This window comes from Lichenostomus cassidix, chromosome Z, assembly GCF_008360975.1.
Source record: "Lichenostomus cassidix isolate B80296 chromosome Z, HeHo_3.0, whole genome shotgun sequence".
NCBI classification, from domain to species: domain Eukaryota; kingdom Metazoa; phylum Chordata; class Aves; order Passeriformes; family Meliphagidae; genus Lichenostomus; species Lichenostomus cassidix.
In genome coordinates, this window is record NC_139511.1 from 23,641,692 (window position 1) to 23,667,499 (window position 25,808).

At 43.9% G+C, this 25,808-nt stretch overlaps 2 protein-coding genes across 2 annotated transcripts; both read right to left on the reverse strand.

Moving 5' to 3' along the window:
• Positions 1 to 1,611: 1,611 nt before the first annotated feature.
• Positions 1,612 to 7,800, reverse strand: GNG10 (G protein subunit gamma 10). The gene is made up of 3 exons (XM_085042962.1): positions 7,282 to 7,800; positions 3,846 to 3,977; positions 1,612 to 2,509 (listed from the first exon to the last, which is right to left on the reverse strand). The coding sequence occupies exons 1-2, from the start codon at positions 7,360 to 7,362 to the stop codon at positions 3,852 to 3,854; spliced, it is 207 nt and encodes a 68-aa protein (XP_084899088.1). The 5' UTR covers positions 7,363 to 7,800; the 3' UTR covers positions 1,612 to 2,509; positions 3,846 to 3,851.
• A 9,071-nt stretch (positions 7,801 to 16,871) lies between these two features.
• DNAJC25 (DnaJ heat shock protein family (Hsp40) member C25) lies at positions 16,872 to 25,200 on the reverse strand. The gene is made up of 4 exons (XM_085042273.1): positions 24,004 to 25,200; positions 22,874 to 23,026; positions 20,490 to 20,960; positions 16,872 to 17,568 (listed from the first exon to the last, which is right to left on the reverse strand). Exons 1-4 carry the CDS (start codon positions 24,310 to 24,312, stop codon positions 17,446 to 17,448), a joined length of 1,056 nt encoding a protein of 351 aa, XP_084898399.1. The 5' UTR covers positions 24,313 to 25,200; the 3' UTR covers positions 16,872 to 17,445.
• Between the last annotated feature and the right edge of the window lie 608 nt (positions 25,201 to 25,808).

The following is a 25,808-nucleotide window of genomic DNA, read 5'->3' on the forward strand; positions in this document are numbered from 1 at the left end:
GGTGCTGCCCACAGCTGTCCGCCTCACTGCAGATCACACCTGTTGGAGCAGAGGCAGCAAAATGTAATGCTTGCAACAGTCTAAGCCATCAGAATGCTCAGTTCAGCAAAGCTGTGCAAACCCAGGTACACCTACAGCTGCAGATAAGATGGGGCACTCCTTAGTGCCCTGTAGGCTTGGTAGGTAAGAGACATGTTCTGCCTACAGAAGCAGTCAGCAGCCCAGGCTCATTTGTCAGATTCTTTGGTTATGCCAAGGGAAGGGGACCTCCAAAAGCTGAGCTGCTAAGATGCAGCCACTTCACCCAGCCAACACAAAATAACCAGCAGTGGCATGCTTCACCAAACTGATTCCCAAAGGGAACTGGAGTCTCAATGCCAACCAGTCTCTCTTTTGCAGCTTGTTCTGACACTTCTGTCACGGAACATGCCCTGGGAGAGCAGATGTGGCATTGCTGTCACTCCTCGCCCTGCTTCTGCCCATCAGCTCAGCTGCACACTGCCCTGAGAACAAAGTGCAGCAACTGCACTCCTCTGAAGAGGATGGAATCTGTGTCTGAGGAATAACTACCAAGCACAGAGGGCATATGGATGGAGTGTTCCCAATCCATCTCACAACTGCTGCACAGGTCTTTCTAGCCCTTGCTGGTGCAACACATTGATGCAGCCTGGACCTGCAGTATGTTCACAGTGCTATTCCTCCAACTGCGTTGACCTGGTGCTCCAGCTGCAAGAGACCAGACAGAGCTGGGCAGGGCAGCCAAGAGACACCAGTGTTTGGTTGTCTAGCAGCAGGCAGCTCTCTGCTGCACACTATGATTTGGCCACTCCTTGTGCCAGCTCAGCAGCCACTTCAAAACTCAAGTTCCAACTGAGGTTGCGAAGCCAGAAAGCATATGCAACAGCAGGTCTGGGTAGAGAAACAGATGTAGGGATGAGGGGAGGTTTTATAGCAGGAGGTAAGAGAAATATGAAGGGCTTGCTGTCCACATGGTGGCTTGTCCAAAGGCTTTTGATGTATACACTCATCAGTATCTTTGATATTTTGGTTTGAAACCAAACCCAAGGAGGCCTCTGTGCAAGAGTAACTCAGCTTTCTCTATACTTCCATGCCTGTGTTGAGTACTAACAGAAAAACTGCCATATTCAAATACCCTACAATGCAAGGAAGTCAGAGTGAAGAAAAGCTCTAAAGGAAGGATGTTGTCTTCTGTATTTAAAGGTACAATATATACTGGCAGTATTACAGCTCTCACATTGGTGTCTTTCTGCAGGACAGCAAACATGAAAATCTTTTGACAAAGACTGAACTGCCTGGAGGACATTGTTGTCCCATTTCAGTTAACATTCATGAACATTAAGTACGCAGGCTGCAGAGTTGTTCCTTACAGCTTCAAAATGTGTAAGTGAACGTGGAAACATTTTAGTACTTACAAATATGGTCAATAGCTATGAATTTTAGTAGGATATTCCTACTAATAAGACACAGTTTCTAAAAATCCAACAGCAATCTTCTCAAAAAAGCAAAGTGCTTAAGGCCTCCCCTCCCACTACAGAATCCAAGTATCCTCTTCCTTACAGGAGCTGCTCTTTGTTAAAATTACACAATGAGTTCAAAGCCAAGAGGGATAGGAATTTTATTTCCAAACTTCTAAAAGATTAATACAAACAATAGAAAGTAGACAAAATTAAAAACCTATTAAAAAAGTTGTTCTTGTAAAAGTGCTCTAAAAAAGTGAAGGCAAATTACCAAGCACATTTTAGCAAGTTCCATGTATTGCAAATCTTGACAATGATGCATGCAAGTATCTTTGGGTGTTCACAAATTCTTAGTGTCTGTTTGGTAACATTTTAAATACGTCAAGAAAATTCCACCACAGCAGCACAGTTACAAATACAAATCAGATGAAGGCTTACAGATTAGAAGTATTGCAAGAAACATGCTTTAGGAATCAAGCCTGTGCTACATATTGTGCTCAGGATTTTCTAAAATGTGTCACTTATGCACTTGAGATGCACTTGAAAAAAAACTAAAGCTGGTTCCAGGTCTTGCTAATGGAAGCAAAATGCTCCCTGAGGACATTATTTCAGCACTAATAGCATTTAGCTTTATACTTTAATTATTCACTCTTGGGTTGTTTTATTTTGGAAAAAAAATCCCCATGAATAGTTTTTGCTATTATTCTGGTGTTACATTTATCAAGATCAGAGTAAGTAATCTGGTAAAAAATTCATGTTTTTCATTTCTAAAATGTACAACTTCTAAAGTAATACTTGTAGAGTTAGCATAGTGTAGTAACAGTGGTGATGATTATGAAAAGAGTAAGAGTTACATTAAAAAAGTTCAAGAACCTTACTAAATGATAGTGAAATATGGATTCACAAGAACACACAGACAAATATCTAGGACACTGTTTTAGCCACACAAAACACAGAGAGAGACTTTTCTTGTGAAGGAAAGGCAGTTGTTATTCATGTCATGCTTGAAGGCAATTCTCCAATGACCTTCCCTATAGAGGAAAAAAAAAAGTTTATAAATGCCATCCTCTTAAACTGATACATTTCTCCTACAAATTACAACAGAAAAGCTCCTTTTCACTGAGAAAAACTGAATAATGACTTTCTTTTGCTGTATGTTGGTATCTTTGCAATATCATAAGCTTTTTAACTGGCTTCATTACTTTGCTCTGACTTTCTTATGATACTAAGGTAACAAAAGAATAATAAAGTAAATATTTTATCTATTGAAAAAAAACAAAAAACCAAAGAAAACAAAGGATATCCTGGGCTGAGCTCTGCATTTCTAAAAGTATCATAAATAAAGCATCATGCTCTTCTGAAAAATTATCTTGTAATGTATCTGTATGATGGTATACAGCATTCAGTGTTTCTTCCACTCTCTGTAGATTTTTCAGCTCTTTAGCAGGAACTACTTTTATTTTTTCTTTTAAGGAGGAGTAACCCCTTCTGAATATCTTACTTCCAGATTTGCTTGTCAAGCAGAAGTAGATTTTCCAAGTTATGGTGTGGCTCTGCTCAAGACTACCAGCATGCATGGCCATTCCTTTTCTGGCTGCAATTACTGATAGCCTTTGTGACAAATGGGAGAAGCCAGACTGGGAATCATGGAACTGGATCCCAAAGATTTGCAAATGTTGAAGAGTCACTCGCCTACTCTGCAGGTGTTGCACAGCACAGGCAATGCAGAGCACTAAGGCAGAGTTCAGCAAGCAGCTCATCCTTTAGACCTGTGCTGAAAAAGGTTATGAAGGATGTGATTACAGATTGCCTCAGCTCCTCTCTGCTTCCACTGTTTTTAGTGTTGTACCAATAATAAGAGGAAGAGCCTAAGGACAGACACAGCCACATGAACTGCAATATGACATTAAAGACCAAAATGCATTTAACATGATACTTGGTTAAGCTGTGAGCTAATCATCAGAACACATAAAACTGCCACAGCTTTGTCTTACTTCTCCAGGCTGGGTACGTGACTGTTTTCTGTGTGGCTATGTCAAACACAGCTGTGTGTCTTACACAATTTTTATCAGTTTGGATGCTGCTAATGACCTTGTTGCTGCTAAAACACAAAAACAGAACCATCAGAACAAAAAAAAACAACTCATAAACAAAAAAATCTCTAGAAAGAGTTGTAGGAAAGGGACATGCTTCAACTGCCATGCCTAAAAAACCCCATAAGACAATTTGTAGAGCCAGCAGGGAGATGATGAACACTCTAGCAAGGACTCAACATTTAAACAACGGTCATGATGTGTGACCATTTGTCCCTCCAAGGGCTTGAGTTTCAAGTCAGAGTGGTTGTCATGGCATCTGTGACTTTACTACCTGATTTCAGAGCAGGGCACAGGATCGGGGCTCTCGGAAGGGATTGCTTCCTGCAGGAACCCCAACAAGCAAGGCATCTTTGCAGGCATTTTGCATACAGTACTGCTGGAGTTCTGCAGCTGCCTGAGAGACCTGAAAAGGAAAAACAATCCAGAGAGGAAACTAATTCATTCACAAGCATCCATTAAGCGTTTCCTCTTGAAGAGCTATTATCAGAGCTGGAGTGCAGCCAAATCACCTCTTGGATTCTAAACCACCAAGTAAATCAGCACAGAAGCACATTTACAAAGCTCTGATTAAGCACACATGAAATACTATGCCAGTGATGAGCCAGAAGAGCATAGAGGACTGAGGTGCAAGTGTGATGCAATTTCTCTTCTTTAAAATGGTCAGAGCCATGACCATTTTCCAATCTACTCTAGTGTTTTCAGTTACATATTTGAACTCTTATATCCTCTGATAATTTATTAAGAAGATTTTCATTCCAAACTTCTAAGCAACAAAAAGCATAACAAGTAATGAAAACAAAAAAGATGAGGATGAAAAGCTCTTTAAGTTGAAATTGTCATCTTCCCCCAGCACTGAAGTGAGAACTTCAAGTCCACACTCTGGCCTCCAAAAAGGACAGTCCAGAGCTGCAGAACAGGCCCAGGATCCCAAAGGTAAAATGTCTTCAGCACTGAACTCCCCTGCTCTCCCTGTGGATGGCAAGTTAGTCACCATTTTTGAAGGAAAATGCTGTGCTTACATTTTTGAAGGAAAATTTAGAGAATTCCCAGTTTCCCAGACACACATTAGGAGCAGCTGCAGGGAACTTTCAAAACCCATGCTGTCTGATACATAGTTTATAAAAGGAAATACTAAGTATATTGATGGGACCGTAAGTTCCCCTCTGACCTCACTTATGCCTTTGTCACAGAACTCCTGAAATACTAATTTTTCTTCCTACACAAGTCCACAGTGTTGCCAAAACAATAACCAGAAGAACCATCCACACTACCCAGACTCCTGTCTGAAGGAACCACTCAGGAGTCCCAATGGAATTTTGGTTCTGGGCCATCCCATCTAACAGCATCTGGAAACACATGGGAAATCTGGCCTAGCACACACTTTTGTTTGCCATTTTGCTGCTGCCCTGTTCACTGCCTTCCAACTCTCCTCCAGGCTCTCCTCCAGGACATTCATCCTGGTAACTGCCCAAATTTGCCCAGTGTCAGCACTTCAGGGAGTTGTTATGAGAAGCTTTTCCCCTCAGCCTCCCAGGTTCTTTTGGGCAGAGTACAGGGAGGAACATCTGCAGCGAGGCTTCCTTCTAGAGTAAACAAGGTTTTGTCACTCCTTCCTTACTTGAGGAGAGCCCTTTCTGGAGGCTGAAGTCTCACGCCCAGCCCAGCCCCCTGGGCCCCCTAAAGCATTATCACCTTGCCTCAACCACAGTACCTGCCCCTTGTGGTGCCCAACTGTGCACCACATGGCTACCAGGCAGAGATGCCACTAGCCAACACTGGTCAGGCCAAGGCCATGTGGAGCTTCTTCCTTGGAGAGTCAGCAGTTCCTACAGCATCTCCTTGCACTTTGCTGCCAAACCCTCCAACACATACTGAGCTATGAATATCCTGGTATATCCCCAAAAGATACAAACCACAACTGCCTACTCCTAGTCCTGCCTATGTCCCATAACATTCTTCCTTCCTTCTGTTCACACAGAAAATTTCTGCCATATTTCATCACAAGGCAAACACGTTCCCTTCAGCAGCCGCCTGCATGCAAGATGTGTATGGGTACTTCTTTCCTACTCAGCTTCCTCTTTCTGAAAATATTGTTCCTGTCTGCTTTTTTAGCCAGCAGGGTAAACAAAACCACCATTGGAACTTGGCAGTATGGAATGTATTTTTAAAAATCCTTTCATAACCAGCTTCCGTCTGGAAACACATTGTCTATTCAAAGTAACTGAAACAATGTTTTCTCCTATTTCAGTACTTGCTAAAATTGAACCAAGTGATTTTTCATCAGCAGAATATATTTCTCATTATTTTTATACTGTATGTCAAGAAATCCAGATGACACAATTTATAAGATACATTTTTAATCGTGTGTCATTTCAAAGCCATGAACAGGCTCCTAGAACAGCAGACCTGGAAAGATACTGCTGTGCACAATACTGCAAGAAAGATGAGACTGAGGTCCATCAAGGACAAGCCTCCGTGGAATACGAGGAAACTCATAAAAAATACCTAGCGTTGTGAAGTCCAGCTCCAGGATATATTACTGCCACAAAGTAACACCTGTAAACTATAAACTATGCATTTTATAGCCACTCTCCACCCACAAAAAAACAACGGGGAGGAGGAACAAAGATCCTCCTCAAAATGAGCAGGAACAAAGATCCAGCCACCAACAATAACCGGTGGGCAACCATTTCGGTGTTTGACAATACCCCTCTTGCCACAGGAGTCTACATTTCTGCTCTGGAATGTGCTGTTGTTCACATATTCCCACACCTATTACAGTGATAAACACAGTCACTTTTAGTGAATCAAGCATCTGCTCATTCCGTTTTGCTAATAAAATGTAGTAACATTAACAAATTGATTAGGATGATATCCAAAAACCATGGTGGTTTCACTATGGTTTCACAAAAGCCATAGTGGTTTCACTTCAGATTTTCACCAGCCCAGGACAGGAGTAGTAGGAAAAAGTATTTCGAATTATTTGCAAATCAATTAGCTAAGTTCCTGCAGCTCAATGTGTTGCACTGTCCCCAGACTGAGGAAGCTGGTCTTTTGTGACTGGCCAGAGAAAAAATGGCGAATGTAAGAAGGGAGACGAGGAAAGTGCAGGACATAAATTAATTTGACCTCCATCACTTCACAGACCACGCTGGATTCTGCGCGTGGTGATGGACCCCCCCACATTTGCTGGAAGCCAAGAGCTGTCTCGGTCAGGTCACCAAATCTGAGGAGCTGGTCGATGACAAGACCGCCTCATCATCCTGCCTTTGTCTGGAAATGTGCAAGCAGGAGACGGTTCATGCATGCGTAGCAAATCGCCTGCCTTCCCCAAGCGTGCCAGCCGGGTACCACCCCGCACCGCCTCCCCTGCAGATCCTGCCAGCGCTCCGGAGCAGGGGGAGTCGGGCTGGCTCCGCTGCGAGGAACTACTCCCGATTATCTGCTTGCTGGTGCAGAACTAACGAGGAGCTCCTGTATTATTTATCACGGCTCGTCCAGCAGGAAACAGCGCTCGCCCATCGCTCTGGCGGGGCCGGGGCTCGCAGCCCCCCCGGGCACACGCACCCCTCGCTGCTTCCTTCCCAGGCAGGGCGGCGCGGAGGGAGAGGCAGGAGCGGCTCCTCTCCATCGCCCCGCCGCGGGGGTCGCGGCACCCCTCACCTCCCCCCGGTGCCTGGGGCCCCGCACACCGCGCCCCGTCTCACCTTGATCCTCTCCACGGCCGCCTCCAGCTTCAGCTGCTCCACCAGCCGCTGCATGGTGCTCAGGCTGCCGCCCGACGACATGCCGAAGCCGCGCGGAAGACGGAGGGGATGAGACGGGCTGGCAGCGCGACTGCGATGGGTTCGGCTCGGCTCCGCTCGGCTCGGCTCCGCTCGGCTCCCTCCGCCCCGGGGAGGGGCCGGTGCCGCTCCGCCCGCAGCCCCCCGGCACCGCCCTGCGCTCGGCCGGAGCCCCCTGCGCTCCGCCGCCTGCAGCGCCCTGCAGTGGCACCGGGTGAGCTGCTCTGGGGGCAGGAAACGTGCTGCCTGCAGCGGGGGGAAAAAATAAAAGGGAAGAAAAAAAACAAAAACAAAAAAAAAAAAAATGAAGTGGTAAGCAGGAAGAGGGAAGAGAGAAAAAAAGAAAGGGGAAAGAGGGAGAAAAGAAGGGAGGAATCAAAATAGGAAAAAAGAAAAGAGTAAAAAGAGGGAAAACGGGGGAAAGGAGTGCAAAAGGAAAAAAGTGGGGAAGGGAGAAAAAAAGTGGAGAAAAGATGTGGGGGGAAGAATAGAGGAGAAAGGGAATTCACAGACTCAGACTGGTTTGGGTCAGAAGGGACTTTAAGGCTCGTCTAGTTCAAACCCCACCACTTGGTTAGGGATGTCACACACTACATCAGGTCACTCCGAGCTGCATCCAGCTTGGTCTTGACAGAATGGAGTTCTAAACATATCCTCTGCCCACAGGCAGCCTTTAGATTCTAAATCTCTGGCAACTGCTGCCAGTGGTGCTACATCTCCCCTCTCCCCCCACCAGTGCTTCACCACCATTTCAGCAGTGACTATAAATAACTCCTCTCACTTTTTAGCATGGGTTTGACAGGTATTAGTTGCTGACTTGTTAAACAGGTGGTGGGATGAAGCTTATGGCCTCAAATGATTGCACTGGACATAGGACAGGACAACCTGGGGTTCAGGACCAGCCAGAATGGGCTTGTGGAAAACGGATCCTGCCTGACCAATCTGATGTCCTTCTATACCCCTAGGTGGCACACCAAGAGCATGAGGAAATGGCTGTGGGTGCTTTCCACCTAGACTTCAGCAAAGCTTTTCACACTACCTCCCACTGCATTCTCCTGGAGAAACTGTCAGCTCATGGTGCTTGTGAGTGAACTCTTTGCAGGGTGAAGAACTGGCTGGATGTCTGGGGCCAAAAAGTGATAGTGAATGAGTTAATTCCAGCTGGCATGTGGTCACTAGTGGCGTTCCCCAGGGGTCAGTATTTGGGCCAGCCCTGCCTAATGCCTTCATCAACTACCTGGATGAGAGGATAAAGTCCACTCTCAGCAAGTTTACAGATGACACCAAGTTGAGTGGGAGTGCTGATCTGCAGGAGGGCAGGATGGCTCTGCAGAGGGATCTGGACAGGCTGAATTGTGTGAGCTTCCACAAGGCCAAGTGCTGAGTGCTGCCCTTGGGTCACAACAGCTCAGGCACTGCTACAGGCACAGACAGAGTGGACAGAGTGCCTGGAAAGCTGTCTGGCAGAAAAGAACCTGGGTATGCTGGTCGACAGTGCCTGAATATGAGCCAGTGTGTGTGCCCAGGTGGCCAAGAAGGCCAATGGCATCCTGGCCTGGATCAGCAATAGTGTGGCCAGCAGGACCAGGGCAATGATTATCTCTCTGTACTTGGCAATGGTGAGGCCACACTTCATGTCATGCGCCCAGTTCTGTGCCCCTCACAACAAGAAAGACGTTGAGGTGCTGGTGTTGCCAAATTCTAGGAACCTGGACATTGTAGGAACACAAACAAAGAGTCAGGTTTAGAAAGGTGATACTGTTTATTGTGTGGAGGGTGCAAGGTGGAAGTTTTCCTACAAATCAAGTGCACCAAGGAGTAAAAACCAAGATAATTTATACACTAAAGTTTACGTAAAACCATATATCTAATATAGTTACTGCCTAACTCATGCCCAGTCATTTAGTTAGCACAGCTTTATACAATACTTGTCACTGTGCCTGCATGGGCCTTTTTGGGGGTCTCGAGTGGTTATTTTTGGTCATTTCAGGAGGTGTACCCTACAGAGTTTTGAGCAAAGTTTGGCTCTGAATGGGCAGAACCCAAGTTTGAATGCCAAAGATGCAATCTGCATCTCCAGCTTAAACAATTGCCAAGCAGGACATAAAACACAAAAGCTTTCTGTAAGCATTAAGCAATACATGTTTAACCCACCTGATAACATCTATTTGTATTCAAAAGAGGTGCTAAAGGTAAGAAGGATACCATCAGCTTTCATCTGCAACAGAGATCAAAGGAAGGGACAGAGAACTCTGCTTAAAGATTCAGAGAATTCTGCTTAACAGCATCACTGGAGCATGTCCAGAGAAGGGCAACAAAACTGGTGAAGTGTCTGGAGCACAAGTCCTGTGAGAAGAGTTTTGTAGGAACTGGGGTTGTTTAGCCTGGAGAAAAGGAGGCTCAGGGAGACTTTATCACTCTCTACGACTACCTGAAAGGCAGTTGTAGCCAGGTTGGGCTCTTGTAACAGGTGACAGGACAAGAAGAAATGGCCGCAGGATGAACCAGAAGAAGTTTAGGTTAGATATCAGGAAAAATTGCTTCATTAAAAGGGTTGTGGAGCATTGGAACAGTCTGCCCAGATAAGTGGCGGAGTCACCATCTCTGTGAGTGTCCAAAAAGCATGTGGATTTGACACCTGAGAACATGGTTTAATGGTAAACATGGTGGTGCTGGGTTTATGGTTGGACTTGATGGTCTAAATGGTCTTTTCCAACCTTAATGATTCTATGGTTCTGCAGGAACAACCAGGCATGTGCATGCTTGTGCCTCAGTCAGAGCCTCAGCATGGTCAGGGAAAAGACACACTGAATCCTCTGCAAGATCCCTATACCTTGCCACCCTTTTCCCCATAATGATCTCACCACTACTCAGTACCAGCAATTCTTGTTGATGTAGACATTTTTCTCTGAAGTCAATTCAAACTACACTGGCTAAACTAGGTGTAGTATTGTAAGTCTCAGCAGCCTCTGAAAATTAATGCCCAGAAGACAGACATAATTTAGAACTACAATGGTAGTCTAGAAATGCCTAATAGCCTCAGCTAATGAGGTGTCACTGCAGCACTGACAGCTTTCTAAAGACACCTGAGGTTTTTCTATCCTTTCACATCACAGAGATGTGACTGCAGTGTCACGGCTCAGCAAATTTTTTGATGCATTCCATGAACTTATGTCTGCATCCGTTTTTTTTCAAAGGGGTGATATGTCTAGAGAAGAGGGAACTCCAAGCTGAGCCAGCAAAATGGCTCATTTGCAGCAGGTTGTACGATACCTCTGACTTCTCCACCCACTTGGTATCAGGCCACAAGTGTTACAGAGACAAAACACCATTGCCAATGGATGATACAGTTCTGTCCTCTACCAGGGCTGTACCTCCATTGCACTGATTTCCCACTGTAGTGTCAGGCCAGGAAATTAATCTTGATTACATGGAAGGCAGACAAAATGGGAAAACAGATCTGCGTTTTGACTTATATATGCATAGCCCAAATACTTGGCTTGGCAAAGGACAGAGAAAAATGAGGCAGAATGTCAAGAGCAGGAGAGCTGTTAGCCTGTGAAATTGCAGACACAGGTTTAGATCTTCCTGTATATAATTGCCTAGTTCTTTTTCAGGTATAACGGTCTTTTCTAATAATCAGCACCATTTGTGCTTACCTTCATTCTCTTTGTTTCTACCACAGCAACTTAATTTTCCCCGTTCCACTCTTGCAGGAGACTGACTGTCTTTTGTGGGATGAAGCAGAAATACACCAAAGCTGTGGTCTCCCTCTTCGTAAGCATCTTTGCAGTGTCCCTAAGATTATTTCATGAAAGCAAGCACAGCTTTTTCTACATACCTGCTTTAACAATTCTTAGATTTTAACTGATAATTAGATACAAAGTGAATTAAGTTTATTGCTATTTTACATTCAGCAGGGAAGAAGGATCTAGCAGTTCCTCTTCAATTTTACTACTGTGTACAGAGATTCAGCATAATATTTCTGTTTGTTCTGGTTTCAGCTGATAGAGTTAATTTCTTTTCAGTAGCTGTTGCAGTGCTATGTTTTGGATTCAGAATGAGACTGGTGTTGATAACACACTGATGTTTGGGTTTTTGCTAAGTTGTGTTTACCCAAAGTCAAGGACTTTTTGTTCCCTCCTTGTTTCAAGCTCTCCCAAACTGGGAAGGAGCATAGCAGGGACAGGTGACCGTAACTGACCAAAGGGATATTCCACACCATTGAATGTCGTGCCCAGTATACAAACTGGGGGGAGTTACCAATCTAGGTTTGGGAAGGGGAGTCTGGCATCAGTCAGTGGGTGATGAGCAATTGCATTGTGCATCACTTGCTTTTTTCCCTTTCTGTTATAATTGTTACCATTATTATTTCCCATTATTATTGTATTTTACTTTATTTTCAATTATTTAACTGTTTTTATCTCAATGTACAAATTTTCTTTGGCTCTCCTTCCCACCACTCCAAATTATCCAATGTTTGGGCTGATCTCTGGGTAATGTTCTCAATTATTTATCTGACCTTAAAGATGATTTGAACCATACACAACAGCATGCTGGCTTATAGCAAAAAGACCAGTTGAGTTTCAAAGATAGTCAAAGGATATTCAAAATCTTAAAAACTCGCAACTACCATAATCATCCTGGAGGACAAAGAAGGAAAAAAGGACAGGGAGAAAAAAATAGGAAGGTGTCCCTTCCACAGGTTGTTACTCTGAGGAGAAAAATACAAAGATTATTAATCATTCACAGTAAACAATTCCCAAAGCACAGAGGTGCCTGCAATGCTGAATGTATACACCTGATTGGTGTCCTGGCCAGTGACACTGACATGTCATAGTCTCAGCCTACAAAATACACCACAGAGAACAGGTACTGCAAGTTAACTATCACCGGTACAATACAGACAGAATGCAACAAATATGAGAACCAGTAAATCCACAGTGTAACTAGCAACTGTTAAACTACTACAATGGACATTTGTAACAATTTTATTTTAACACTCTTTGGTCAGACCTGTCCATGTATCAACCTTTTCAGTCCATGTTCAGATGCCAAAAGGACTGTCGTGGTTTAAAGCCAGGTGGAAATTTTGCACCACATAGCCCCTTGCTCAACTCCATCCCCTCTTCTTCACCTTCAACCCAGTGGAATGGGGACAAAGATCAGCGTAAAACTTGTATGTTGAGATAGGAACTGACTCCTCCTTCCTATACCCAGATTGGCTGCCCTTTTAGGTAAGTCTCACAGTTTGTATACCAGGCATGATGTTCTTTGGTGTGGGATATCCTTTTGGCCAGTTTGGGTCATCTATCCCAGCTATGCTCCCTCCAACTGGGGTTCTCTTTGTGTGTCTTCTTACTGATAGAGCACGAGACAAGGAGGAAATAAATAGTCCTTGACTTCAGATAAACACAATTTAGCAAAAAACCAAAATATCAGTTTGTTATCAATGCCATTCTCTTTCTAAATCCAAAACACAGCACTGTAACAGCTACTGAGAAGAAATTAACTCTACCCTAGCTGTAGCCAGGACAGCTGAATAGTTTGGAGTGACAAGGTTTGTGGGATTTTATGAGCAAGTATGCAAGGCAGTGGGCACCTTCAAAATGTTTGCACTTTACTGCTGAGCAAGTGCAAAATCCAGAAAACTAGAAAAATATTTTTTAAAAGTGTGCTGTCACCCTGGCACCCCAGAGAGGACTCAAATCACTGCAATATGATGGGGCCAGGCCCAGGTTTATTGAGCCATGGTCAGCCCTGGTCAGTACTCTAAGGGGGAACAGAAGGTCTCTGAATCTGACAATGAGACAAAAACAGGCCCTGCAGCTGCCCCAACCACTGTGAGAGACACTACAGCTGCTCCAGCCCCAGCAACAGGCACTGCCACTGAAACCACCGAAACAGAATCAACAGGTGCCAGTGTCAGTTGCCTCTGTAGAGAAGCAGAAGAAATGTACATGAAAGTCACCCTGTAAAAAAGCTTTAGCAAAAACTGTCAAGGAGGACAGGGAGAGTAAAGAGGATAAAGAAGCAGCACCATCATAAGGGTGAATTACAGAACCATCATCAAGGCCATCACAGGAACTGGAAGAGGAGACAGAAGACACAACCACAACTTGATCTCTTTCCCTTAGTGAGCTACAGGGAATATGAGAAGATTTCAGTCATTGTCCAGGTGAGCATAGTATCACCTGCCTGCTCTGGTGATGGGACAACAGGGCTGACTGTGGAATTAGATAGTAAGGAAGTCAGGGAGCTGGGATCACTTGCTAAGAAACCAGGCATTGACAAAACAGTAGGAAAAAAGACACCAATCCTTTGTCTGTAGAGGTGACTCTTGCCAAGTGTGAGAGCAAGGTATCCGTATAAAGCAACTTAAGCAAATGGTCTGCAATAGGGTAAGGTAATAAATCCCTAAGGGAATTAGTGGTACATTAAATTATATATATTGACCTGGACAATGCGCAGCTCCCTCCAGCTCCACATGATGCTTATGTCAATGATTCATGGTGGAAATTTGTACAGAGTGCACCAACAGTGCATGCCAACCCCTTGGCAGCAATTGTTTAGAAACGTTTGCAATCGTTTAGAAAGATGATGCACAACCAATAGTGGGTGAAGCAATCTTCCACATCCAGGAATACAAGGATGGTATTCCTTCCCGCATCACTGAGGCTATGGAGAAGCTATCAGATTAACTGACCTGGGATTTTCAGCATTTCAGAGACAGTATGTCCTACTCCCCACCTGTAGAGGCCCCTATTTCTACGGTTGACAGCAGGCGACCTCTTGCTCAAGAGAGAGGGTGTGGAAGGTACACACCACAGGGTACCATGGAGAGGATATGAGGAAGTGGGATGAGCAATCTACCTTGATCCTAGATGCACAGGTACGAGAATTGCAGGGGAAAACAACCACAACAGGGTTTTTTTTTCCCAGGGAAGTTGCTTTTCCAGTATCCAGCAGAGTTTTCCAGGCAGAATGGAAGGTCTGGCCACACTACTGACCCTATGGAGAGAAGTTCTAGTCTGTTTCTACAAGATATTTGTGGGGAACCTTGAGATCAATATTAGAGGGGCCCTGCCTCCTGCCAGCTGGAGGAGAGGGATAACCAGGTTTACCGGACTGTGTGGATTTGAGGCCTAGCACAGAAGCACCGCAGAATTACAAGGCTTTGGTAGACACTGGTGCAATGCACAGTGTACCCTAATGCTATCAAGCTGTATAGGGACAGAATTCATCTGTATTTCTGGAGGGACAGGGGAGTCCAAACAGTTGACTGTATTGGAGGCTGAGATTAGTCTGACTGGGAATCAGAGGCAAAAGTACCCTAGTGTGCCTGGACCAGAGGCTCCATGCATCCTTGGCATAGACTGTCTCAGGAGAGGATATTTTGAAGATCCAAAATGGTATTCGTAGGTTTTTGGTACAACTTGCCTACAGACAGAGGGAATAAAGGAGTGCTCTACCTTGCCTGGTCTCTCAGAGGACCCTTGTGTTGTGGGCTTGCTGAAGGCTGAAGAACAGCAGGTGCCAGTCACTACCACAGTGGTGCATGGGAGGCAATGTCACTCCAACAGAGACTCCATGGTTCCTACCCACAAGGTGGTTTGCTGACTGGAGAGCCAAAGAGTGCCCAGCAGGGCCTGCTTACCCCTTAACAGCCCCCTGTGGTCAGTGCCAAAGGCTGATGGGGAATGGAGGCTGACAGTAGCCTATCGTGACCTGAATGAAGGCACTCCGTCTCTGAGTGATGCCATACCAGGCATTTTGGAATTTCAGGACGAGCTGGAGGTAAAAGCAGCCAAGTGGTGCCACCACTGACACTGCTGATGCATTTCTCTCAATGCCTCTGGCAGCACTGGGTGGGCCACAGTTTGCTTTCACTAGGAAGGATGTCCAGTAGACCTGGAACTGACTGAGCCAGGGGTGGAAACACAGCCCCACCATCTGCCATGGACTGATCCACACTGCAGTGGAGCAGGGTGAAACTTGAGAACACCTGGAATATATTGATGATATTGTCTGGGGAAATACTTTTCTACTTGAAAGACTCTACCCAAGGATGAAGGCCAAAGTCATGGACTAAATGAATTCAACAATTTTTTTTTATTATTGTGTGGATGTTTCATGAACACTTAACAGAGGTGCTTCACTGCCTAAGAGAATGATGTTTGTATATCTATCAAAATAGGTAATAGGGATGGTGATGGGATATTGGGGAGTGTGAAACTTGGCATGACACAGATGATATGGAATAAATGGTGAGTATTGTCCTGGTTACAGCTCAGGCAATTTCTTCTCAGTAGCTGTTACTTTGCTGTGTTTTGAATTCAGGAGGAGAATGGTGTTGATAACGCACAGATATTTTGGTTTTTGCTAAGTTGGTTTATCTGAAGTCAAGGACTTTTCCTCTCCTTGTCTCATGCTCTGCCAGGGAGGAGGTATGCAAAAAAAACCCCAAACTGAGAGGAAGCATAGCTGGGACAAGTGATCTGAACTGTCCAAAGGGATATTCCAGACCAGAGAACATCATGCCCAGTATATAAACTGGGGGGTTACCCAGAAGGGTGGCTGATCTGGGTACAGGAAGGGAAGTCTGGCATTGAACAGTGGGCAACGAGAAATAGCATTGTGCATCACTTGTTTTTCTTTTTGTTATCACTATTTCCCATTATTATTGTATTTTACTTTATTTTCAATTATTAAACTGTTCTTATCTCAACATACAAGTTTTCCTTTGACTCCCATCCCCACTATACCAGCGGGGGGAGGTGTGGCAAGAGAGGGGAGTTGAACAAGCAGCTTTGAGGTGTTTCATCTCCAGCTGGGCTTAAAAGCTCAACACATGCTTTTGAATATGTTATTTTAAAGAGAAAACTGAAACAACATTTAAAAAATGTTTCTATGAAAGGTCAGGAGTAGCAAATTCAACACCTGCACTCTCAGAACCAATATCCACAGGAGGCAGCTAACAAGGCATTGTTTCCAGCACTCCCCTTCTAAAGAATTTACTTTTACAAGTGTGATGACAGGACAAAGACTATGCTCCCATCTGTCCTTCCCCAATAAAATGACTGAAGAGAAATAAGGTAACAGAATTTCTTTTACCAGCAAATCACAGAAACTCTGTGACCTGGGCTGTTACAGAGGAAACCACAGACTGCAGTTATGCATTATTTATTCTAAGTACTCGGAGGTCTGATCAGAAGAGATAAATGTAATGAATACTTTAGATTTAGAATTTAAAACAAATTAGGTCTGCATATATAAACTTTTATTTACATAAGGCATCCAAATTGCCCTCTTTAAAAAAAGGGTCACTTTTCCCTTTAACCAATACTTTGGTGAAAGAAATGTCACATTTAGTAGACTAATATTTACTGGTATGCTTGTTCTGAACAAGCAGTATAATCCAATGTACAAGATGAAAAAACACAAAATATCCAAGCATACTATTTCATTAATTACTCTGTAGAACAAAGAATTAAGGCTTGTTTGCATCACAATGATGATCAATCATGCATCATTTATTCCCACAAAGAATAAAATCCATTTCCAACTGAAGGAGGAATAGCAGTAGTCTGGTATAATCCCCATATTGTTTACATGAAATGAAAAACCAATTTGGCATTAGATTAAAAAGTAGGGGGGAAGACAGGAAAACAGAAAATGGTCCTTGCTTCGGAATACTTTATAAGCATTTCCAGTGTCCATTTGCAGGAACCCTTCAATTTAAAGAGGAAAATCAGAACTAGTCAAGGATTGAACTAAAAACATTTTCAGAAAGACTAGCATTACAGTTCCATTGATGATGAAAATGAAGTATCTAGCAAAAATACATTGTTTGGAATAATGAATTCCACACTGATATCCCCAAATAAATGGCATATATACATTAGGTTGAGCCTGTTTAATAGGTCTGATTTATAAAAATGGTAAACCTGTATTATGCATCGGCCCCATGTAAAAGTTCCTGAGTTTTAGATCACTGCTAAACCACAGCAGACAAAACTCTGAATGATGTAATGAAAAGTTTTGCAAATCACTTTCAGCATTAGCACACATTTTGTTTAGCAACTTTCAATCATCAATGAAAGTCAGTCTTCCAGGTCCTTCATTTTTCATCCACCGCCGGTATCTCTTCCATCGGGGATCCATGGCCATCTTCTTCTTTAACTCCTCCTCTTGTTCTCGTTTATAGACCTGATAAGACAGACAGAAGTTTTAAATAAGGCTTAAGAAACAGCTTAAGTGAGCCTCAAGTGGGGTGTGTTTACACTTTCAATCATTTGCCCACTTATTGTTCTCACAGAAGACTGGATTGCAGTGTGGAAGCAGATCCTGACCAACACAAAGTGTTGAAGCACCTGCAGCCCAAGAGCCTACTGCTGCCCAACATGCTTTGTGTTTTTGCTGAGAGCAGAACTACCTCCTTATAAGCTCCAAAACTTTTTTTTTTTTGCTAAAGAAGTAGATGCTCAATGCATTCAACAAAAGAAAATACACAATAAGCAATGGCTAATGCTCCAGAAGGCTAAACTTGTGAGTCCCTTTCAGCAACATACTGTTCAATGCAGCTGTTCAGCTCCTCATTTTAGCTGCTCTCCCTTGTCAAAGTCATCATCTAATCTATGGAACTTTTTTCCCTCGGAAGGTTCTCAAAAAAGTTAGTATCTCCACATCCAGTATTTACAGGACTAAAAGATAAAAATTGCATTCTGTCGAGAAATGGTGTCATTGTAACAGAATCTACAGTTAGCAGCAAATCAATTATCTTTTTTTAAAAAAAGCAACAGTATCTGCATTTTTATTCTGCTAGGCATTTTATCTAGATGCAGCCAGCATACATCTCAATACGAACCATGTTTTTATCATCTCAGTGTCATCTGACTTAGTCTGACTCAAAGGACAATTAAATTTAGAGTTCTGCTATGCATGAACAAGATTTAAAAAATATTATATTACAGATGGCTACATAAATATACAAACTCAATGTTCAGCAATCATACAGGTTTTAAGAATCATTAGGAAACAGTAAAAATATTGTGGAGCTCCATGATGCACCCGTGTCTTGAATTCCAGGCCTTTTTCATCCTAAAACAACACTGGAAACCTGAACAATAAGCAGATAGACATCTCCAGTGATGATGGAGCAAACCAGCTTTTGGGGAGAAACACTACAGCATATTTTTCAGCCTAGAAAATACATTACTAAGTTTCAAGTAAGGATATGGCAGTGGTACACAGTAACACAGGTACCACAAGAGAATAGAGCATGATTATTCTTCATTTCCAGCAATACTAGAATAAGCAGGAGGCCAGGTGGCTCCAAAATCCTCTTTTACCACCCCTTCCACATGTATTGATGAACTCAAGACCAGATGGTACGGCAGACACTGAAAGCTTTAATGCATTCAAGTGACTAGGTAAAACTCATTAAAGCAATTACCTATGAAGACACCATTTCCTTTTCAGAAAGTCCCAAAGCTGCAAATTAGATTGGATAATTATTACTATACAGGTGCAACTGTCATGTATTTGTTATGAAAAATCAACTGCTGGCCACCACAGGAGAAAAGCGTGAGCTAAACAGACTTTACCTACACAAACACAGCTCTTTCACATCCAGTGACCAAAACATCATTTGTTAAAAACTGCATGGAGGAGAAACAAGAGAATTTTCTTCTCTACAACATGATATCCACCCAATCTTACTTTTTCTGTATAACAAAATATAATAACATCTGCTTTGACTAGCAGCATTACTTGGTCTTTGGACTTCCAGATTGTTTTTGAGCAAACCCATCCTAACTGAACACATATACGTACCTTAGGCAGCTAATCCTTTCCTTACATTAGCACCTGTTTTACTATTTCCTTTTCAAGTTGGTAATCTACCCCCCTATTTTTGAAGAAGCATTATCTTTGGTGTCCTGCCCCCATCCCACCCCATTTCCCACCATATGCAGAACAGCAGCAACACATCCTTTTTGCCTTAACCAGACCAAGTTCATATTCTCAAGTTTTTCTTCAGAAACCTCCCAAACAAATGGCCCACAGATGCACCTCTATGGAAGAACAGAAGGGTTTTGTACACCTGCCATTCCCCAGTATCCCAAATCATTCTGGACTGCAAACTCTGTGCTGTGGGTAATGCTCTTTCACTGCTCTCACAGAATTCTTTAAAATTATATATTGACTATTTAGTATTGATTATTGATTTATTGACTGTCCATGGCAAGAGTAGAAGTTGTGCCCAATGGTGTTTCTTATGCCATCCTTACTTGAATAAGTATCCAGCACTCTAAGAACAGTCCATGACTCACCACAGGCCAAAGAACTATCAGGGGACAGACTGGGGAAAAAACCCCAAAACAATAACAAACAAACAAACAAATCCCCCTGAGCTAAGAATTAACAGCTGAGAAGACTGATGAAATAGGAATTTCAGACAACCTGGGTAATTCTTATTACAAGCTATTACTCTTTGGAGGCAACAGTCTTCAACCTACCATAATAACCTTGTCATACTACCCTGTTATTACTGCTCTGGGAGTGCTGGGTAACTAGCATTAGTTTTTCCACCACATCTACTGAACAAGAACATAGAAAATAGAAATTTTCAGTTCCCCTGAAGTTTATGGATGGACCTTACAGACTAATAGGCAATAAAAGATAATAGAATGTCAAAATAGCTGGAACCAGTGGATGAACAGATAATGATGAATATAGTCAGGTTTTTGGCCTGTAACAAGAAGCAACAGCACATGCCTGAAGAAAAAGTTCAAGGAAAGGTCACCTGTAATATTGAAGCACTCAGTGAATACAACTATCAGAGACTTCAGATGGCACTCTAGAACCATAAAAAGACTTTCATTAGGAGCCAGATGCATGCAAATTAGTTCTAGGAAAAGTGAAGTTCATATATTAGCTATGAAGTACATAATGAGTATGTATGATCATGATGGAATAAATACCCTGCTGTAAGGCTTCACAACACACATTCAATTAGAGGAGATATCCTCCCGGTGTGTCCAGTGCTGTGAAAAAGAATACCTGCTTCATAATACTTCAAATTGTGTTAGAAAGTTTATTTCCTGGCTGATTTCAGTACCACTACTCACCTCATAGTTTTCTCGTATCCACAGCTGCCGTTCAAGAAAGGTCTCTTTTTGATGATCTTCCAGGCTATCAAACTGAGATTGGGACATTTTCATGTACCTTCGTATGATATACAACTTCTCTTCCACACCATACTCTTGCCCTTTAATAGTGAAACAATAAATCCACCAACAGTACCAAGCTATGTATTTGCACCAGTAAAAAGGAGCAAGAAGGATCTGAAATAGAAGGATATCATATATTCTGGGCTTCTGATAACCACCCTTTATATCTATTTTATTTTTAATAATGTCTTTGATAATTTCTTCCTCTTCCTCACGGATTTCTTCTTTGGACCGTCTGTTCTTGCCTTTTTCTTTAGTCTTGTTGAGTAAACCTTGTTGCCTGGCAATCTCAGTAGCTTGTATACGGTATTTTGGCACAGTAGCTAAGTAGTTGATAGCTTCATTGTAACTACTCCACCAGCTGAAGAACTGTAATTTAAGAACAGTAAAAGTAAAAACCACGTTTTTATACAGACACAATCCTATTTGAGGGTTTGCCAGAAAAAAAAAAGTTATGCTGTCACACACTTTTAACCACAGTTACATTACTGTAAGAGTAAAAACTGAAGATAACAGTACTTCTGTGGTATTACAAAAGCTATAATCATCCCTCCAGACTCAGTGAAGCACCTGGAAAACAGATGTATAGAAGTGTATCTCACAGCAATTGACGATGACAAGGAAGGACAAGCACTGTTCTGAATGGTTTTGTTCATGACATGGCAATCTCTTGCAAGTTAATACCAGGCTGTGCCAGCCATTCGCAGAAGCCCCTCTTCTTATACTTATAAATAAAGGAGCTAGTATACAAACATTTAAGTATAAAATTATTAACCATTTTAAACAGTTCATTAAACATGGACTAAGTATGTGACAATCTCATTAGTTCAGCAGTATTCACTTTACAAGACTTAACATTCCTCTCTGATCTCCAGCTGTCCTCTGGATTTCAAGGGAGTGGGAAAAAATTCCCAAACAACAAACCAGAAAAATACTGCCTGGGTGAACACAGTCATAGAATATCCTGAACTGGAATGGACCCACAAGGATCATCAAGTCCAACACCTAGCCCTGTACATCACAGCCCTGAGAATGCTTTCCTCTGAAGACAGAAGCACAAGGACTAGCTCAGAACTAATGTTCCCATCTACTGTCTTGTAAATGACCCGAGATGAGGCACAGAAAATGTGGAAGAAACCACACAGACACAAGAGGGAAAAAGTTAGCAGCTTGCTTTCATTCTTGAGACATTCAAGCAGATCAGGACACAGCTTTTTAAACAATGATGAATCTTGCACCATTTACCAAGGCAAAGTGTAGACATAAGCCCCTTACACAACCTTAGCAAAGACAAAGAAGCAGAAACAACAGAAAGGAAGATAGGCAAACCAGTTTGCACAGGTGGTTACACTGAATTTAGAATAATTTGGCAATTGGACTTCAAGAAAGTGAGTGTCTCCACTTACAGTCAAAATAAGAAATAAGATGGGGAATGAAACTTGGCCATTGGATATAGGTCTGAAGAGAAATTAGGTATTTGGTTGAATATTCCATTAGAATTTATTATTCCAAGTTTTCAAATTCTGATCAACATATTTTTTATTTTAATTTCCAATATCCCACTAAGCATTGAGCTACCTCCAGCACACCATAAGCTTATCTTCACCTCTTAAACTTCCTGGGTATTTTTAACGATGTCTTGAACTAGTGATTCAAAAGATCCTAGAGAGAAGTTATACATCTTCCCACTCTTGTGACAGCAACAGCACAAATTTTTTCATCTAAAACACAGGTGGTTTTCTCGACCTTGGATCTACCCACATTCGGAATAAACTCTGCTAAACTGAATTTGCTTCTCTCCTGACTTCATTAATGTGGTGTTTAAAATACACCGCAGTGCAAGATTCACACATTAGTAAACTCCTGATATTCAGTCCTATCAGCTGAATTGAGTGGTGCTATTAGTCCGTTTTTAAAAAACTTACTTATGCATCTTGACAAACTGACACATGTTATTTGGAGCACTAGTTCTGCCTGAGCTCAGGAACAGGCTACTCTGAGTCTGCCAGGAAGAACCAAGTGAATTCTTCAGAAAAGATGCACTTGTCTTGATGAAACTAAAACAAACTAATCTCTGCCTTTGTCCAAGGTACCAACGGCAGTCAGAAATCTGCTACATCCTGACTTCAGGATTGTTATGCACACAACACAGAACTGGACCACAGGATACATGACCAGGGCTCCTCACTGACATTTTTTATTAAATGGCACATCATGAGAGCTACCGCTACTTCTCTTCTTGCTCAGAAACTCACAGAGAAGTACTAAACATTAAATTTTACCTGAAACACGGAGATGGCACACACAGTAACTAGGATCACTATCGTGACATCTACTTTAGGTGCTAGTCTCCTGCTGTAGTAGTGGTAATAATGCCTGTAATACTCTTCTGGATGATCCAGCATGTAGTCGTAATCTTTACGTGTTTCTTCATCCTGCAGGATGAGATGAAAAACTCATTCAGGTTTAAATTCCTGTTTTCACTTGCCCTCCTATAGCTGTGTTTTATATCTCATTAAGGACCATGTTGCTGTAAAACTGGCGACAGCCCAAGTGAGTAGGAAACAGAGGAAAATCTTCGGTCCTTTTCTCGTATTCTCAATTAATTTGTTCTCACATTTATTCGCCCATGCACATATGACATGTGTAGTCCTGAAATAAATAAGCAGGCACTGCGCAAAGGCATTTAAAACTGGAAAACAGACAAGCAACAAAAACCAGAGAGTAAGTTTTTTAACTTCAGAATGGGAAGTCCAGATGGACTGGTATTAATAAATATTGCTCAAGGAAACATTTTCAGATGAAGAACCTATTAGGAGATGGTTTTACAAAACTTAAAAGAATTAGTTTGCAGGGCTATGGAATCTGTCCAATGGAAGGCCATTTCAAAACCTCATTGTTCTCATTTTCTCTGACTTTTTCATCACTTTCCTCCACATAATTGAAGGATGGGAAATTTAATTTTGCCAGGCTCAACTGCATTCCTTTCAAACTCCCTTTCCCCCCGCCTCCCACCCGCAAAAAAAAGTTCCCTTTTTTAATGCCTTGTAGCCTTAAAACACTTACAGGTCTCTTTCTTCCATTCCCGGGTTCCATCTTTGCCAAGTCACACATGCTTTGCCCTGAGAAGCCTTCCCTTACAGATCCCATATGCTACTCGAGTCACTGCTACTTTTACAGGTATGCCTCCAAGATAAAGCCCAGCCGGCTCGTTATAAATACATACATAAAATAAATTTAAAAATGTTAACAGAACGAATCCTAGACACAAAGGGATTTGCAAGAGAACTTCATCCTCCTCCCCTCACTCTCGGGCTGGCTACGGAAGGAGGATTTTTCGGGGTGTTTCTCCTCCCCTCCCTGACTGCTTACCGGAGCGGCTCCGGCCGCGGCGGCGGTCCCGCTCTCTCACCTTGAGGGTCTCGTAGGCGGCGGCGATGAGCAGGAACTTCTCGTGCGCCGCCTGAGCCCCGGCGCCCTCGCCGCCCTCGCCGCCCGCGGGCTCCCCGCGGTAGCGGTCGGGGTGGTATTGCCGGGCCAGCTGCCGGTAGGCGCGGGCGATCTCAGCTTTGCTGGCCTGCCGGCTGACGCCCAGCACTTCGTAGCAGACTCGGCGGCCGCAGTAGAGGCGGTCGGTGAGGCCTCGGGCCGGCCGCGGCAGCAGCGCGGCGCACAGGCACAGGCACAGCGCCCAGCGCCCGCCCGCACACCGCGCCGCCATGTCGCCGCCGCCGGGGCCGGGCCGAGCTCCGCGCCGTGCGCGCGGCCCGCGGCGAGGCGGGCGGGGGGAGGGGGCGCGGCGGGAGGCGGCGGCGACGGAGCCCGCGCTCCGAGCGCGGCGGGGACGGAACCGGGCCTTGGCGGCGAGCCGGGCGCCAGCACAGGCTCTTTGTCCCCGCTTTCTCCCGGGCTGCTCCCGCGCCGAGCTTCCAGCCGGCGCTGTGCCCTTGCGTTGCACCCGCGCCAGCGGAATCCTGGGATGCACTCGGAAGAGCCCTGCCGGCAGGTCGATGAGGTGATCCTGCCACTGTACTTAGCCCTAGCGGGGCCGTGTCTGAGCTGCTGTGGTCAAATCGGAGTGCCACAGCTCAAGGAAAACACGGAACTACTGAGAAGGGTCCGGCGGAGGGCACAAAGGTGATCTGGGGTGTGGGACATGTCTGTCATGAGGAGAGACCGCTGGAGCTGGGCCTGTTCAGTCTCGGGAAGACTGAGAGGGGATCTCATTAACGCATATAAATATCTCAAAGGCGGGTATCAAGAGGATGGTGCCAGATTTTTCAGTGGTGCTCAGCGATAATATGAGGAGCAAAGGCCATAAACAAAAACACAAGAAGTTTCCCCTCAGCGTGAGGAAGAGCTTCTTTGCACTGAGGGTGGCAGAGCACTGGAACAGGCTGCTCGCCGAGACTGTGGAGTCTCCATGTCTGAGACATTCCAAACCCACCGGGACAGGTTTCTGTAACCTTCTCTAGGTGACCCTGGCCTGTCAGGGGTCGGAGTAGATGATCTCCAGTCGTCCCTTCCATCCCTAATGATTCTGTGATTCGTCTAGGGGAGAAACCTTTGAAGTACTTCCTGAGCCCGTACCTGCTTTGGGCTTGCTCCTGGCAGAGCTCAGGCCACCTGTCACATGGGGTCCAGCACAATTTAGCTGGCAGTACCTCAGTGAGAGCTGCCCTGTGCCTCCTCTCCATGGCGCAGAGCCATGGGGAGCACTCCTCCTTGCTGCTGCCCAAGGGCACAACTGACAGTCTACAACTAACCTAAGGGAGGGTGTCAAGGTTCCACCTGAGCATGAGGAAAGATTTCTTTACTCCGTGGGTGACTGCACACTGGAACAAATTGTCCAGAGAGGTTATGGAGCCTCCCTCACCTGAGAAATTCAAGAACCATCTGGATGCAGTCCTGTGCCATGTCCTCTAGGATGGCCCTGCTTGAGCAGGGAGGTGAACCAGATATCCTTCCAGCCTGACCCATTATGTGATTCTGTGATTCTGTATGCACAGCTCCCTGAAATGGTAGGACATCACAGGTGTCTGCCACCTGTGATGTCCTACCAAAAGACTTCTCCAGGAAAGGAGAATTACATCTCTGCTCTGATGTAACCAGCAGGAACTTTACCTCAGTGTTCAGCCTTTCCTAAGAAAGCCAGATATGTGCTTGATGCTGTAAATACTCACCAAAAAAATGTTTAGCTCATCAGAGAGCATGTGC

What these genes read in the sequence shown, in the direction of transcription:
- GNG10 (XM_085042962.1), bottom strand. Translation starts at nt 7,362, where the DNA reads ATGTCGTCGGGCGGCAGCCTGAGCACCATGCAGCGGCTGGTGGAGCAG. An exon ending in CGGCCGTGGAGAGGATCAAG is followed by an intron (nt 3,978 to 7,281) that starts GTGAGACGGGGC and finishes TTTCCTTTTCAG; the next exon opens with GTCTCTCAGGCAGCTGCAGA.
- DNAJC25 (XM_085042273.1), bottom strand. Translation starts at nt 24,312, where the DNA reads ATGGCGGCGCGGTGTGCGGGCGGGCGCTGGGCGCTGTGCCTGTGCCTG. An exon ending in GTGCCATCTCCGTGTTTCAG is followed by an intron (nt 20,961 to 22,873) that starts GTAAAATTTAAT and finishes CTTAAATTACAG; the next exon opens with TTCTTCAGCTGGTGGAGTAG. An exon ending in GGATACGAGAAAACTATGAG is followed by an intron (nt 17,569 to 20,489) that starts GTGAGTAGTGGT and finishes CTGTCTTATCAG; the next exon opens with GTCTATAAACGAGAACAAGA.